General features: G+C 51.3%; 1 protein-coding gene across 1 annotated transcript in view; it reads right to left on the bottom strand.

Moving 5' to 3' along the window:
* HTRA1 (HtrA serine peptidase 1) overlaps positions 1 to 16043 on the bottom strand; it is a gene marked incomplete at its 5' end in the record, with an annotated part of 52311 nt that overhangs the window by 25686 nt on the left and 10582 nt on the right. Inside the window, 2 exons of the mRNA XM_080694875.1 lie at positions 293 to 497; positions 1173 to 1272. Of these exons, the coding sequence (XP_080551001.1) occupies positions 293 to 497; positions 1173 to 1272 (305 nt within the window). The remainder of the gene's footprint in view (positions 1 to 292; positions 498 to 1172; positions 1273 to 16043) is intronic.

The following is a 16043-nucleotide window of genomic DNA, read 5'->3' as shown; positions in this document are numbered from 1 at the left end:
AGGATCGGGAATGAGAGGGAAACTCAAGTGTTACCACTTACCTGCTAATTTCTCTATATTTTATAAACACTTAAAATGCTATTTTGAAAATCTCTGATAGCCAGCTTCTTCCAGAAGCTTCTCTGAGCCCCTTCCCCTCCCTCACCCAAGCCACACTCCTCAAGGCCCCCTCTGGTACTCTGGACAGCCAGGGTGTTTTTGCCATGTCTGGGCTGCCCAAGATTTTGGCCAAGATGTCTGAGAACTCAGCTCTGCAGAGGGGACCGCGCTCCGGCGGCTCCGAGCAGCTCACCTGGTGGTCGATCTTGATCAGGGCGATGTCTGCCTTTTCGTCCACATCTTTGATTTTGGCTTCGTAGATGGCTCCACTCTTCAGCTCGACTTTGACCCGGTGCTTGTTGGTCACCACGTGGGCATTTGTCACGATCAGTCCATCTTCCGACACGATGAACCCAGACCCACTAGCCACGGGCACCTCTCTCTTGGAGAAGGGAAGCCTGGAACCCAAAGGAGAGTGAGTAAGCCTGAAACAACACACTGAACACTGTGACTCGCTGAGCAATCGGCACTGCTCGTGCCACGCACATCCAACAGGGCGACGCTAAGCACTGGGTCTACCGGTCAAAAAAACTAAGCAGGATGGCAAATTTTGCAATGCGTCAAAAAAACAATTCCACTTAGAAAATATTCTTAGGGAATCTCTTCAGAGCCAAAAGTTCTTAAAACAGCCAAAGGGTCAAGAATGTAGAATTTAAATAGTCGAATGGAAAAAATGTCCTAAGGGAGAAACATTTATCATCACGCAAGAATCCATTCAGTGACACTCTGACGCTTTAATGTGTCTCAAAAATAGCTGTGGCGTTTTGCTAAAGGCAGCTTCATCGGTGAAAGCCTTAGAAGTTATAGAACACAGGGAAAAGCCGGGCGTGGTGGCGCACGCTTGTAATCCCCGCGCTTGGGAGGCGGAGACAGGAGGATCGCGCAGGTTCGAAGCCAGCCACGCTGGCGTAAGAGACCCTGTTTCAAAAATATAAAATAGGTCTGGGAGTGTAGCCCGGAGGAAGAAGGGCTTCCAGGAACCCCAGTACCACCAAAAAATAAATAAATAAATAAATAAATAAATAAATAAATAAATAAATAAATAAAAAGAACACAGGGAAGGCCCTCCTTACTTGCGAAACAACTCGATGTGAACCACTGCAGGGGCGATCTTTTCAACCACGTCAGCGATAAAGTTGTATTTATGGCGCAAACTGTTAGGATCTTCCTGCCCTGGGAATAAAAGCAAAGAAAAAGTGCTTAGGGACACCCAGCTTTGTGGCGCGCTACCTGGAGGAACCCAGAGGGAGCCACATTACAGCACAAACGTAGGCGGTCTTGTGTGCACATGTACGCGCGTACACAAGTGTGTGTTTACGTATACACACAAACTTAGAAACACATGCACACACTTCCATATACACATACACTCACATAGTGCACATGCATACAGACACACACACACACACACACACACACACACACACACACCTTCCTCAATGTGACAGAAATGGCCGTTCCCCAGGATCTAGGCTGTGAGTAAAATCTGGGCCCCTTCCAGCCATCTGGTGACGGGGCACAGCCGCACAGCCACGGGCCCCCCTGGAGCACCAGGGCATCTGAAGATTGTTTCTCAGTTCTTGCCACCAGGCACCGCAGCAAGCCCACTCGATCCACCGGGCACAGGGCCATCCTGAGACCAGCCCGCCTCTCCCGACCTCCCCTTTTGGAAGTGAAGGCGGCCACCTGAACAAAGGGCCCTCTCTGGCCTGGCTCCCCAGCTCTCGGCTGCTTTATTCCAGGGCTGAAATCTCATCTCCTTTTACACACCATGAAGCTCCAGGCTTCAGAAAAGGACTGGCAATTACCAGAAACAATTAACTGATTTGACAAATTCGATAGTATCCTTTGATTATTTCTGCTTTCAAGACCCTCTCATTTTAATTCTTTTCCTATCTTCTTCTGGAAGAGGAAAATCAGGTACCTATGTTATACATCGGGAAACAGCCTTACAGACTTTTGAGTGACTTCTCCACAAATACGACATGTTCTAGCCCCTCCCCCACTGCACAGTTCCGCCAAGTCCACACCTTTTCCACCTCGGCACTCCGTATGTATCTGATACTCTCCTGGGGTCTCCGGGTCGTTGGGATTAACTAGTGAGTCTCCCAGAGTGCTCCCAACAGGAGATGGAAGTACAGGGGTGGAAACATCCCTGCTGAACACAAAGCCGGGTGACCGGCACCCGAGCCAGCAACTGGGCTTCCTGGGACTGGCTTCCCGAGTGAATCCAAGAGGGCAACCCCAGAGAGAGCTGCTGCGCTCCAGAAACGCTCACAAGTGCCACGACAAGGATCCTTAAATCACTTCCTCTTTCTGACTTGCTCACATCAGGGATGAGGACAAACATGGGTTTTTCCGGCTCACGTGAGAGGCAGGTGTTTCTCACATGGTCTACAGAGAGTGGCGCCGGGGGCCCGTTCATCAAAAAGCCACAGGGGGAACTGCCTGGGCATTAGAACGCCCGGGGCCGTTTCCCCACCTGTAAGGTGAGGCCCTGCCTCTGCAAGGGGCTGCAAAGTCCGATCCAGCCTGGATGCTCCGTGGCCTAAGCCTGACAGGATGTGTGCGGCAAGACCTGAGACAGGGCGGATTTGGGCCTGGTACAGGGCTCTTCCAATTCTGCAGATAAATAAACGGAAGGGAGGCCCAGTGGAAGGACAGACAGATGGTGCTGGGAAGCCCAAGTGTGGGTCAGGTGAGAAGATGACCGCTGACCTTCATTACCACCATCCCTTGGTGGGCCAGCATCCAAGGGAAAACTAAACAGAACTGAAGGAACCACAAGGAATACGGGCTCGTTGTTGAGAGACGGCCAGAAAGCCACTCCAAAGAAGAAACATTTGACTTCGCCAACTGTAACTCCAGAATGGGGGTTAAAAGTGCCTCTAGAAGCAACCTCGCTGGGAGTTAGATTCCTGTTCCACTTGAAAAGCCTGTCCACCGGACTAGAGGGAGCTGCTGCAGCCTTCTGGTCCCAGATGCCTGGGCTGGCCCTCTTGGCTTTGACCCAGTGTCCTCAGTGAGGTCAGTGCAGGTGGGAACATCCAGTAGGTGAGGCCAGGCTGGCTGTCCAAGGGAGGCTAAGGGCTTAGGCTGCAGCGTCCAGGCCACTCCGCAGGGAGGATGCTGAGCACAGGCTCTGGCCTCGGGTGGATCAGATGCGGCCTGGGCATGGTACCCACTGGCTCTGAGAGACTGGCTATAGTGTGACTTCAGCTACATCAACAAACTCCTCCAAGCCCAACCCCTTGTCCATCAGTGCAACCATAGCTGCACCTGCCCAGCGCATGCTGTGCTGGTTTTATGAGCTTCTGCATGGAAACGCTTGACCAAGCCATGGCATATAATTTAAGGGGAAAAAAGCAAAGGGAGCAGGCAGAGGTGCCACTCAGCAGGAGACTCTGGGCAGATGTGAGCGTGCCCTTCCCTGGACAGCAGAGGTGGAGAGCGAGAGGGACAGGGGAAGGTGCCACCCTGCTGGGTCCTTGGTGGAGCCCCGGGCTCCTCCTGACTTTCCTGGGGGCCACCCTGCCGAGACATGAGCGAGGGGAAGCCAGGAGGCGGCCAGTTTTTCTGGTCTAACCCGTGCCTCCATTCTCACAGCCACGGTGGAAGGGAGCAGAGGGCTGAGTCAGCAGAGAGTCCAGCCCAGGCTGCAGCCCAGCTGAGCTCTCACCCAGAAGAAGACCGGTCTAGCACCCCTCGGAGCCCCTAGGAAACGGACCTCGCACCCTCCCTGCCCTGCCCCACAGGCTGGAACTGAGGCGCAGAGGTAGCGGAGGGGAGTCGCCTGCGAGGTCAAGGCCGGGCCTTGCTCCACTACTGTACAGAAGGGAAATCTGGGCTCAGCCCAGCATGAGGCAAGATGAGGATCAAAAGGCATCCACTGGAAGAGGACATAAAACCGCCTCCATTTACACATGACAGAAATGCTTAGGGATCGACAAATAGAGCCTAGAATATGCGAGTTTACCAATGTTACGAATTAACAGATCAATATACCCAACCAGGGCATCTCTAGGTATCTCTGGTATCGGACATTGAACCCAGGAGCATTCTACATCTGAGCTATAGCCCTATTTTTTCTTTCTTTTTTTTTTTTTAACAGGGTCTCACTAAGTTGATGAAAGTTTCACCACTCACTGAGGCTGTCCTCAAACCTGCAATCTCCCCTCTCAGCCTCCCAAGTACTCAGATTACAGGTAGGTGCCACCATGCTTGGCTGTATATCTATGCATTTTGCAACACGCTACTGAAGTCAAAACTTTAAAAAGTATAAATTATAGCAGCATCAAAAATATTAAATACTTAGGGAAATATTTAGCAAAATATATACAAGAACTATACACTGAAAGTTTTAAAATACTGTCAAAATAAAATTCAAAAGACAAATATGCCGGGTGTGGTGGCACACGCTTGTAATCCCCGCGCTTGGGAGGCTGAGACAGGAGGATCACGCAGGTTTGAAGCCAGCCTCAGCTACTGAGTGAGGCTCTCAGCAACTTGGTGAGACCTTGTTTCCAAATAAAATAGAAAATAGGTCTGGGAGTATAGCCCGGAGATAGAAAGCCCCTGGGTTCCACTCCCAGTACCACCAAAAATAAATAAATAAATAAATAAATAAATAAATAATAATAATAATAGACATAAATATAAGTACAGAGAAATGTAACAGTTGTGGATTAAAAAGTGACTATTGTTGAAGCCAGGCAGGTTTTGGGACAGCCTCAGCAATTTAGCAAGGCACTCAGAAACCTATTTAGAAATAGGGTAGCCCCTATTTCTAAATAAAAAATAAAATACAGCTGGGGGTGTAGCTTGGAGGTGGAATGCCTTTGGGCTCACTCCCTGGTACCACAAAACAAAAAAGAACGGAAGGGAGAAAGGGAGGGAGTGAAAGAAAGAAAAACTGGATGGTTGATACTGCAGGATTTCACTTTTAAACAAAAAAAATGCTAAATAACTAGGCCCAGCAGGAAGATGAGTCACAGAAATTTACAGACAGATCTTTCCCCTTACCTAATAAATATTTATCATTACTAATTTTTTTGTGGTACTGGGGGTGGAACCCAGGGGCTTTTCTACCTCCAGGCTATACTCCCAGATCTATTTTATACTTTATTTGGAAACAGAGTCTAAGTTGCTGAGAGCCTCACTTAGTAGCTGAGGCTGGCTTCGAACCTGCGCGATCCTCCTGTCTCAGCCTCCCAAGCGCTGGGATTAGAAGTGTGCCATGCGCCACCATGCCTGGCTATCATTACTAATTATTAACACAGCAAAGGACCCATTAAGACCAGCCAATATTTCCTATACCTCTATGCATTTAAAGTTGACAGGGCTTGAACCTGTCAACTTTATAAATAATTAGACAAGCACACACACTTCCTCAGAGCCCATCATCCCTGGCAGTTTACAGATAATACTTTTTAACTCTTTTCATGGGGGGATGGTGTACTAGGGGTTGAACCAGGGACACTATCTCTGAGATACACTCTCACCCCTTTTTACTATTTATTTATTTATTTATTTATTTATTTATTTATTTATTTATTTATTTATTGCAGTACTGGGGATGGAACCCAGGGGCATTCTACCTCTGACCTACACCCCCAGCTTTATTTACTATCCTTTATTTTGAAACAGGGTCTCACTGAGTTGCAAAGGGCCTCACTAAGTAGCTGAGGCTGTCCGCGAACCATGATCCTCCTGCCTCAGCCTCCCGACTGCTGGGATTACAAGCGTGCACCACCACGCCTGGCTCACCCTTTTTATTTTGAAATAGGATCTTACTAAGTTACCACTGTCTCAAACCTGCAATCCTGCCACGGCCTCTCAAGTACTCTGGTTACAGGTGTGTTCCAGCACCTCTGCACCCGGCTACTGTAAGTACTTAATTTTAACGATTGCCTACACAGGGGCCACAAACCATGGGGTTTGGGGACCCCCACATGATGTCTCAGTCTCTCTCTCTCCAGTGGCTAAGTCTGGTCCCCTGCACAGTGCAGTCATTGAGAGCAGAGGTGCATTTACAGAGAAGGTCTCAGAGCCTTAGCTTAGAGCCCTCCGTTCTGCAAGGGCCCAGCAGAGCGTTATCCATGTGCTTTTTTTTTTTTTTTTGGAGGGTCTGGGGGTGGAACCCAGGGGCATTCGACCTCCGAGCTACACCTCCTGCCCTATTTTTTTTTATTCTTTATTTTGAAACTGGGTCTCAGTGAGTTGCAGAGGGCCTCACTAAGTAGCTGAGGCTGTCCACGAACCGCGATCCTCCAGTCTCAGCCTCCCGAATGCTGGGATTACAAGCGTGCGCCACCACGCCCGACATCCATGTGCTTCTGAAGATCTGCAGACGTGAACCAGTTAAGCCTCAGCCAGCTGAGGCCGCAGGCTCCCTTCCTCCGCCACACAGCAACTCTCTGGCAGGGAGGATGCCCGAGGAAAGTAGAACTGGGGCGTCATTCTGTTTGGGTTGAGCAAGATGTATTTACACGCTCTGCAGTCATTTCTGAGTCTACTTCCATGACTGTGCCAATCCTGGAACAGGCATGGCCTCCCGGGGCGCTCCCACTGCTCACCCTGCCCGCCCCTGCTGCAGGCCACAGGCGGTACATGGACACGAGCACGGACGTGAGTCGAAGGGAAATATGTCAGAGGAAAGACTGAGTTAATCATAATCAAAGAGTAAAAATAAGCTGGCCATGGTACTCAGCACCTGTAATCCCAGTACTTGGGAGGCTGAGACAGAAAAGGATTGCAGGTTCGTGGCCAGCCTCAGCAACTTGGTGAGAGGCCCTCAGCAACCTAGTGAGGTGCAGTTTCAAGGTAAAAAATAAAATAAAATTGGGCTAGTAATGTAGCTCAGAGGAAGAATGCTCCTGGGTTCAATCCTTAGGACCATACCCCCCCAAAAAAAAATTAGTAAAAATAACAATTTTTTTTGTACTACTAAGGATGGAACCCAGGAGCATTCTACCTCTGAGTTACACCCCCAGCCCTATTTTTCATTCTTTATTTTGAAACAGGGTCTCACTAAGTTGCGGAGGGCCTCACTAAATGGCTGAGGCAGACCACAAACCTGCAAGTCTCCTGTCTTAGTCTCCCACGTACTGGGATTACAAGTGTGGGCCACCACATCCAGCTACAATAATTTTTTTCTCTGTAGGAAGTATTACAAAGTCACCATCACACGAAAAGATAACTAAAGAGTCCACACCAAATACAATGGTGGGGGAGCAGATTTTATAAGTGCAGATGTATCTGGCAGGAAATAACTATATTTTCCTAGATTTTGTGGTATCTGTCTGTGTTTTGAAGTTTGTCAGCTCTGTTTCATTTTTTCAATCTGAACAATCATTCCTTCCTTGCTATTGCATTTATAATTTTGAGTTCTTTTTTACAGGGTCTCCTGAATGCTACAAGTCTCAGACCCCATACAACCTGGACCTGCCAGGGTCTATTCCTGGCCAGCAGCCGGCCCCAGCTCCTCTCTGTGCCCCCTGGCACATGGCTGGCTGGCCGTGTGAGGTGCCCCTGGGCCACGCCAGCAGGACAGCTGAGCCTCACCTCTAGGCCAGGGTGCCTGGGCCAGCCAGGGCCCCAGTCACCAACACTCCAGAGCTGGCCCAGGACCGGCGCAGAGCCTCCCTGGCTAATCTGGAGATCTGCAGCCAGCTCCTGCCCCGCGCCGGCCTGCAGCTAGCCCAGCCCGGCCTCCGGTCCTCCCAGCACGGGAAGCAGATTCTCTGCCCTGCTCACTGCACTGTCCTTTGTCCCTTGTTCTCCTCCCTGCAGATTTGCCGGTTCCCCCAACCCGGCATGGCAACTCCAGCTCACAAACTCAGTCACACCAGGTCGGGCGGGAATGCCCAGTTCAACTCCGGCCCCACGCACTCTGGGGTCAGCCAGGCTGCGAAAGGCCACAAGCTCTTGTCCAACGCACAGTGGCTTCAGAGACAGACCAAGCATCAAACCCTCCATCTGTCCCTTGTAGCTGGGGCACGTTAGGCAGCGACTGTCCCTGTCCACGCCCCAGTCTCCCTTCCCTGGAACATGGGGACAGGTGACATGTGCCGTGTAGGTGGAGTCCTAAATGAGATAATGAACAGAAACCACTAAACCTCATGGCCCACCCTCAAGGCTAGGTCTCCTGTTATCCCCCGACTGAACCCAGAACTGGATCAGTGCATTTCAACACTTCCAAGTGGCTCCTCTGAAACTAAGAATCTCGCTTCTCCCCCAGCCCCCAAAATACCATGCTCCCCCCGTCCCTTACACTCACACCTATTTTCCTTCCTGCCTGGAATACTTTATTCTCCTCCCCTACAGCTAGTCAAATCCCACTCAACCTTCAATATTGGCAATAATGCAGCAATAAGAATAATAGTGCTTATTTATTCGGCATTTACTATATGCCGAGCACAGAGCAAGGCAGAGATGGGCACTCCAGTTTTCCTTGCAAGTCTATGGGGTGGATCGTACACCTGGTCTACAGAAAGGGGCAAAAACAGAGGGCCAGAGAAGGAAAGTCCATTGTTCAAAGCCTTAGGACCGGCAGGCGGCAGAGGCAGGAGACTAGCCCGGTGCATCTGAAGCGCCCTCCTCCCCATCCGTGGCCTCCCTTCCGGTTCCAGCCCCTGGAGCCCCCTGCAGCCCGCACCGCTGTGAAGCAAGAAATCAGGACCAGAATGCAGGATTAACAGCACAAACTTCTCTTCCAGTAAGAACAATCCCACCATCCAATTTCTTAGTGGAATGATAACTAGAGCTAATTTGGAAAACAGAACGCAGTGTATTCGAGGGAAAAGTAATGAATCCTCCTTTATTCGCAGGGAACAGCATGTTCCAAAAATTCAAATCAGTCACAAGAATAGATTGATCAAATCCCTGGCATTTTAATGCACTGTCCTGCACTGGGGACCGGCCACACTGTTTGCAGAGCCCGGGGCAAAATGGAAATAAACTTGTTCAAAAATCATAAGAATCTTAAGACAGTGACAGGAAACCATTAAGACACATGGCACCCTTCTGAACACGAGGCACCGTGTGGCTGTACAGGTGCATGCCCACGGAGGCCACCCTTCCAGTTCATCTGATTTAAAACCCCAAAGCCAGATGAGGTACTGTACCAAGTCCAGTGCTGCTCAAGAGCTCCTGCAGATGCAGCCTTGCCCTCCCGTGTCTCCCAGGAACCCACAGGCCATCTGCAGTGACTGGCACGGCACCCACCTGGTGGGAGGCCGGGTGCCATCCACAGCAAGCGGCACAGCCAGCCCACGCGAGCTCCACAATCTCAGGCAGGGGCAATAGGGCTGGGACTCTTCAACTTTTAAAGGAGGGGCTCACCCAGGTGGCTGTTAAGGTCCCTTTCTGGTCTCCAATCAGTTGGGATTTTTTTCACCTCATTTCAACTTCAAATACCAGCATAGGCATTCACACTTGAAAAACTACAAATGAGAGCTCAGCCAGTTCCCAAACCGCCAGGATGTAGGGGAAAGAGAGATATGAAGAAAAAAAGTCAGCCAAGATATGGTTGGACTGGGCAGGGTCTGTGCATTTGGAGGGGGGGAAGCTAAGACACTGGGCACGCCGATGGTCTCCTCCCTGCGCGGTGGGCCTGGCCACCACTGATGAAACAATACAAGTTTCCCAAAGCACACTGCAGAGGTTGGGAACAAAGGCCACTGGGAAGCTTGCCTGTCCACACTTGAAGGGCCAGGAAGCCATTTTAAGGACTAGGAGAAGCAGTTACCCCGCCCAGTGCCTGCTGGGCCCCCTGCTGCGGGCTCCAAGTTCTGCCCAGGAGTCTGGGAAAACCTCCCCTGCAAACATGTGCTGTCTCACTGGCAAGGAAAGTGTAAATAGAGAAGGCAAACACGGCAGGCCCCCGGTGGGTGCTAAGGAAACTGGGAGTGATCTTTGGGAATGGCCCAGCATATGAAGGGGTAGAACACACTCAGCTGTCATCGCCAGGATCCCAGAGGTCCATCCACTGGTGGCCTGGTCTCCAGGCGCCAGCAGCCTTCTGCAGGTCTTGCATGCACTGACACCCCAGAACCTGCTGCCATGGGGTGCACACTGGACGTGTGTTCCTCCTGTCCTAATGCGGTCTGAGAGCCACGTTTCACATTCCTTTGCTATTACTGTTCATCCCTAGCCTGCCAGGCAGAGAGTACCTAAAAAGAAGCTACTAAATAAAATCCACGCCCAACTCCAGAGAGAACCCCAGGAGAAAATGATACCCAGGAACCCATCTACAGGTGCCAGGCACCTTTACGGGGCAAAAAGGCAGGGGCATTCCGATTGGATCTGAAGCCCAGCCAACTCCCCAGTGCCACCTGCTCCCCAGCACCCCCACCAAGCAAGCAGCCCTCCACTGGCACTCCCCATTGGGCTGGGGGAGTGTGCATTCAGCTAGACAGAGCGGAGCAGATGCACAGGCTGCAGACCCAGGTTAGCTGGCACCCGGGGCCCAGCTCGCCAGCAGCTAGAGATGGCCTGGAATCGTGGTCGTTACGCTGAACGCTGGGTCTCCTCCACCTAGGACCCTTCATGTCAGGATGGGATTCGGGCCCCACTCTGATGGAGGATCAAAAGCACACCTGTCCCAGGTATGGGTGGCAGGCCAAGACAGGACCAGGAATGGTGGTTAACTAACCTGCCGCCTGCAGCTAGGGAGGGGTGTGGGCCACATCTTGGAGGGAAAGGGGGATGCATCTTCGCTGAGCAGAGCTCCCTTTGTGAGCTTTCTCCCTGAACTTGAGGATGCCCTGGGAAGAGGAGAGGCCGGAGGAGCCGGGGAGGGACAGACAGGCTGCACAGGAGGGGCGTGGACTGTGCACCAGATCGCAGGTTTCCTCCATTTTCACCATAAGGGCGGGGTGCATCTACACAGGTTCCTCAGGACTAAGGAGGCTGAAGGAGCAAAGGGAGGGGGCCTCCTGCTGGCAAGACAGTTAGCCTGGGGGAAGAACAAAAGCTCAAAACCCAGGGCGGGCAGCCCAGGTGCCCACAGGCTCATCCACCCTGTTTTTGGTTTGAGTGGCTGCATTCTGTCTGCCTCCTGCTGTTAAATTCCAAGGAGACGTCAGCCAGCGGTGGCCACAGCCAGGCTCTGCAGGGGGAGCAGCAGAAGCCAAAGGGAGACCTCGCACATTCCAGGCAACCAGACCCCCAGGCTAATTGGTGCTGCTGCCGCTGCAAATTCCAGGACCTGGGGCACAGGCACAGAGGGGCCTGGGCAGAGAGACCTGTCCTCAAAGCCTTCAGAGAAAATGCGCAGGAGGCACAGAGGTATCCCCCAGCAGTGGCCAAGGCGGCTGGCTGAGGTCTCCTGAAAGCTAGTGCATCATCAAGGGTACTGTCTGCGGATCAGAGGAAAAAGCAAAGTGGAAAACACAAAGCCCTTTGGTGTCTGTAGAATCCCCAGGGGCCGGCGTGGTGGCTAAGGCTTGTAATTCCAGCATTTGGGAGGCTGATGGCTCGCGGGCAGCCTCAGCTACTTAGTGAGGCCCTCGGCAACTTAGTGAGACCCTGTTTCAAAATAAAGAATAAAAAACAGGGCAGGAGTAAGTATAGCTTGGAGGTCAAATGCCCCTGGGTTCCATCCCCAGACCTGCAAAAAAAAAAAAAAAAAAAAAAAAAAAAAACAATGAATTCACCAGCGTGGCGGCATGCGCTTGTAATCCCAGTACTTGGGAGGCTGAAACATAAGGAGCCCAGCAAATTAGCAAGGTCCGCAGTAACTTAGACCCTGTTTCAAATTTAAAATAAAATAAAGCTGGGGGTGGAGCTCAGAGATAGAACGTTCCTGAGTCCAATCCCTAGTCCAAAAAAAAAAAAAAAGAATTCACAAGTAGTAACAGGCATTTATTTTTTTCCTAAGATTAAAAATGGAATGATGGATGGGTAAAGGCATGCTCCTGTAGAGAAATAAAGAAAATGCAGGGGGGTTGGCGAGCCCTCCTTCACTCCTCTTCACGCATAAAGGAAAAAGGGGTGGCGAAGCCTGAGCCCGGGGTCTGGCCTCGATTTCAGCCCACACTGGCACTTGCAAGTGTTGGCAGCGCCTCTCTTTCCGGTACAGTCTCCCAGACGGCTCCGAGTGGGAAAAGCTCCCCCGATGCCAGACCTCAGGCTGCGGTGCCCGGGGGCGGCGCTCCGAGCAGGAGCTGTTTACAGCTGCAGCGGCTGGTGCCTGGAAAAGACCCGTGACAGGTGAAGGACAGGAGATGTATCACCCAAACAAGTCTAGGACAGTCTCCCTCGCCCGGGCCGCAGCTGGACCCAGCTTTCGGGGCGCCCGGCCAGCTGGCCACGAGCCCGCTCACTGCGCTGACTCACAAGCGCAGCCTCGTTCTGAAACTTTGGCTTTCCTGGGAAAAGGCACCTTTTCCCAAAACCATGTGTCCATGTGTAAAGGGGCCTGCCACTGAAATAAAGCTCTTTCAGTCTCAGGGGCAAGAAAAATCAATGGTAGGATCCCCAGCCCGTGTGCCCGGGCCAGCGCTTGGGTATGGGCTTACGTTTGTCTTTCCTCGCCTATTCCATGTATTAGAAGATACTTTCCAATCAATTTCACGGCACAATTTTCATTTCGGAACTCTCTGGACACCCAATATGATGTATCTATTATTATCTCTGGGGAAACAGCTGACGACTCAGTCTACACCAGCATCCACGGTCCTCTGATGAGCATCTGGCTCGGGTCCCAACCTCCTCAGAGACTTCTCGGTGTTGTGTCTAGGGCTGCCCGGGAGCAGGGCCTCGCCCTGCAGGCTCTGGGAGGCAGAGGAGGGCCGGGGCTGGACCCCAGGAGGGAGGAGCCAAGGCCCAGAGCAGGGGGAAGACAGCAGAGGAACTTGCAAACCTGGCCGGGAACTCTGCCCCAAGCACAAAGTGAGAAGGCGGGCCTGGGAGCCGGCACGGGCCGCTTCCCCGATCTGGGCCTCGGTGGCCTCGTCGTCAGATGAGGGTGAGGCCAGGCCACTTCCTCTCCAGAAGAAGTATATGAGCTAATAAATCTGAACGCACACTTCCGGATGCCCCACCCTCCGTGTGTGTAGGACACTGGTCTTTAGGGCTGGCTCCGCGCTGGCATGCTCCAGTTTCCCCGACAGACAGACAGACGCAGTCAGTCCTGCCTCAGCACTTTAGGCTTTCCGAGTGACTTGCAGGGCTGGTATTAGGATCCCACCGCAGGGAGAGACGTGCTTCTCCCATAACCGCACCATGGAATATTTTTTGGGGTCATAAAGTAGAATGAAGTCCCGACACGCGTACCATGTGGGCGAACTTTGAAAACACTAAGTGGCAGACGCCAGTCAGAAAGGACCACTTCCTGGAGGATGTCGATTATAGGGAAATTTCTAGAAAAGGCAGATTCAGAGACAAGTAAATGAGCAGTGGCTAGGGCCAGACAGAGGGAAAGTCTGGGAAGGTGCTAAGAGAGACTGGATTTGCTAACATACACCGGGTTTCTTTACACAGTGATAAGGATGTTCTGGAATTAGTAGTGATAAGTGCACATCCCTGTAAACACAAAGACATACTTTAAATAAAAGGATAAATGTTAGCCAGGTGTGGTGGTGCGTGACTGGAATCCAAGTACTTGGGAGGCTGAGACGGGAGGATCACAGGTTTGAGGCCAGCCTCAGCAACTTAGCGAGACCTTATTTCAAAAAAATAAAAGGAAAGCCGGATGTGAAGGCTTACTGGGATTCTTGGAAACCCTTCTACCTCCGGGCTACACTCCCAGACCCATTTTTATATATATATTTTTTTAATTTGGAAACAGGGTCTCTTAAGCCAGCGAGCTGGCTTCGAACCTGTGCGATCCTCCTGTTTCCGCCTCCCAAGCGCGGGGATTACAAGTGTGCGTGCGCCACCACGCCCGGCAAGGCACATGCTTTTTTTTTTTTCTTTTTGTGGTACTGGGGGTGGAACCCAGAGGCTTTCTACCTATACTCCCAAACCCATTTATATTTTATTTTGGAAACAGGGTCTCACTAAGTTGCTGAGAGCCTCACTAAGTAGCTGAGGCTGGCTTCAAACCTGTGTGATCCTCCTGTCTCAGCCTCCCAAGCGCGGGGATTACAGGCGTGCGCCACCACGCCCGGCAAGGCACATGCTTTTAATCCTAGTACTTGGGAGGCTAAGACAAGAGGATCGCAGGTTCAGAGCCAGCAGCCTAGTGAGGCCTGTTTCCAAATAAGAAATGAAACTGGGTCGGGGGTGTAGCTCCCTCTGGGTTCAATCTCCAGGACCAAGAAGTAAAAAATAAAAAGGGCTGGGGGTGTACTTGGAGATGGAATGCCCCTGTGTTCAATTCTCAGTACAAATAATAATGATAATAATAATGATAATAATAACAATAATGAAAAAGAATGTCCCTTTTTAACCTTATTATAACTGCTAGAAGGTGAATTTTATATACGTGGATTATGTTATACCTCTATGTATACAAAACACTTGAATAAACACATTCTTTACTTTTCAAAACAAAAACAGCCTGGCCTCCTCCTGCTGCATTCTGGACAGAGCTGGCATCGGGAGGGTCCCCGCGGCCAGCCCTCGGCTGGGCGTCCAGGGCAGCCATGGCCTCGGGGTCTCTGCCCCGTCTGGCTGGTGACCTTGGCCTTCGCGTCCCCCGTGCACCCCAGGTCCTCACCCAAACACAAGTGTCGGACCTGACGGCCACAGGCCCCCTCCCAGGCCAGACCGTGGTGATCAAGGCTCGCCACATCCCCGGGCAAAGCCGGATGGTCAAAGTATCCACGCCGCCCAAAGAGACTTATCCCTTCCAAGAGACACGTCTGAGAATGAAAACAACGTTTAAGATGGACGGTGAAATCTATCGAGCAAGACAGAACGAGCTTGGAGCCACTGACCTGTTTATCCCCAAGGCTTTCTCTCAGAAAATTTTCTTGTGGACTTTCAGTGACTTGGGGGGTTGATATATATATATATAAATATTCCTATAGCTAATGGGAACACATATTGGCAAACCCTTCTGAAAATACTGTGGCCATATTCACCAAGGACCTTAATAAATCCACAGGTTTTTTTTGTCCGGTTATTGCACTTCCCAGTTTCTGAGGCTGACCTCAAACATGCTATCCTCTTGGCTCAGCCTCCAGGGTACTGGGACTGCAGGCACACACCACCATGCCTGATGGTGCTTTATCCTGAGTGAACAACCTGAGACAGCAATAGCCACTGATGAGTAAACAAGGTGGAGAAAAGAAACTAAAAAGCGCCTTTGTGCAACCAGGCATGGTGGGGCACGATCCCAGTACTTGGGAGGCTGAGACAGGAGGATCACAGGTTCTAGGACGATGTCAGCAAGTAGTGAGACTCATTAACCTCGCAAGACCCTGCTTTGAAATAAAATAAGGCTGGAGGTGTAGCTCAGAAAAGACAGATTGCCCCTGGCTTCCATCCCAATACCACAAACACACACACACACACACAGACACACACGCCTTTATGCTAAGAGGAAAAGCCTGGGAGATGCGTCCTAAAGAAAATCTAACCACAGGTTAAAAGACACTGAGCCTCATCTAAGCCCTGATTCATCAGGTGTCCGCCATATTTCACCATATTTATGTGGATTTTGTTTCCCTTCAGCGAGAGTACTATAATTAGCACTCAAGGCAGAAGCCAGTCGTCTTGTGGATTGCTCCGTAGCCATCTTCCAAACCAAGGAGACATTTTTTGGGGGGAAAAAAAAAAAGTTCTCTTTAACATCATCTTCCAAAGGGACAGTAAGTGAAGAGGCCCTCTGTCCTCCGAGCTCACGGGAGCGTGCCGCGTGCGTTCTCCCTGAACACGCCTTCTCTCCTTCACCTGCTCCAGCTGAGGGGCTCGGGGACTGTCCTGGGCCTCGGGCAGACTCCACACTGGTGATCCGCGCAGCTGTGAGAGCCAAGGCGTGACTTCCACGCCAC

The sequence above is a fragment of the Muscardinus avellanarius genome, assembly GCF_963383645.1.
Source record: "Muscardinus avellanarius genome assembly, chromosome: 4".
Lineage (NCBI taxonomy): Eukaryota > Metazoa > Chordata > Mammalia > Rodentia > Gliridae > Muscardinus > Muscardinus avellanarius.
Note: the sequence above shows the minus strand (reverse complement) of the source record. Positions and strands in the feature narration are given on the sequence as shown.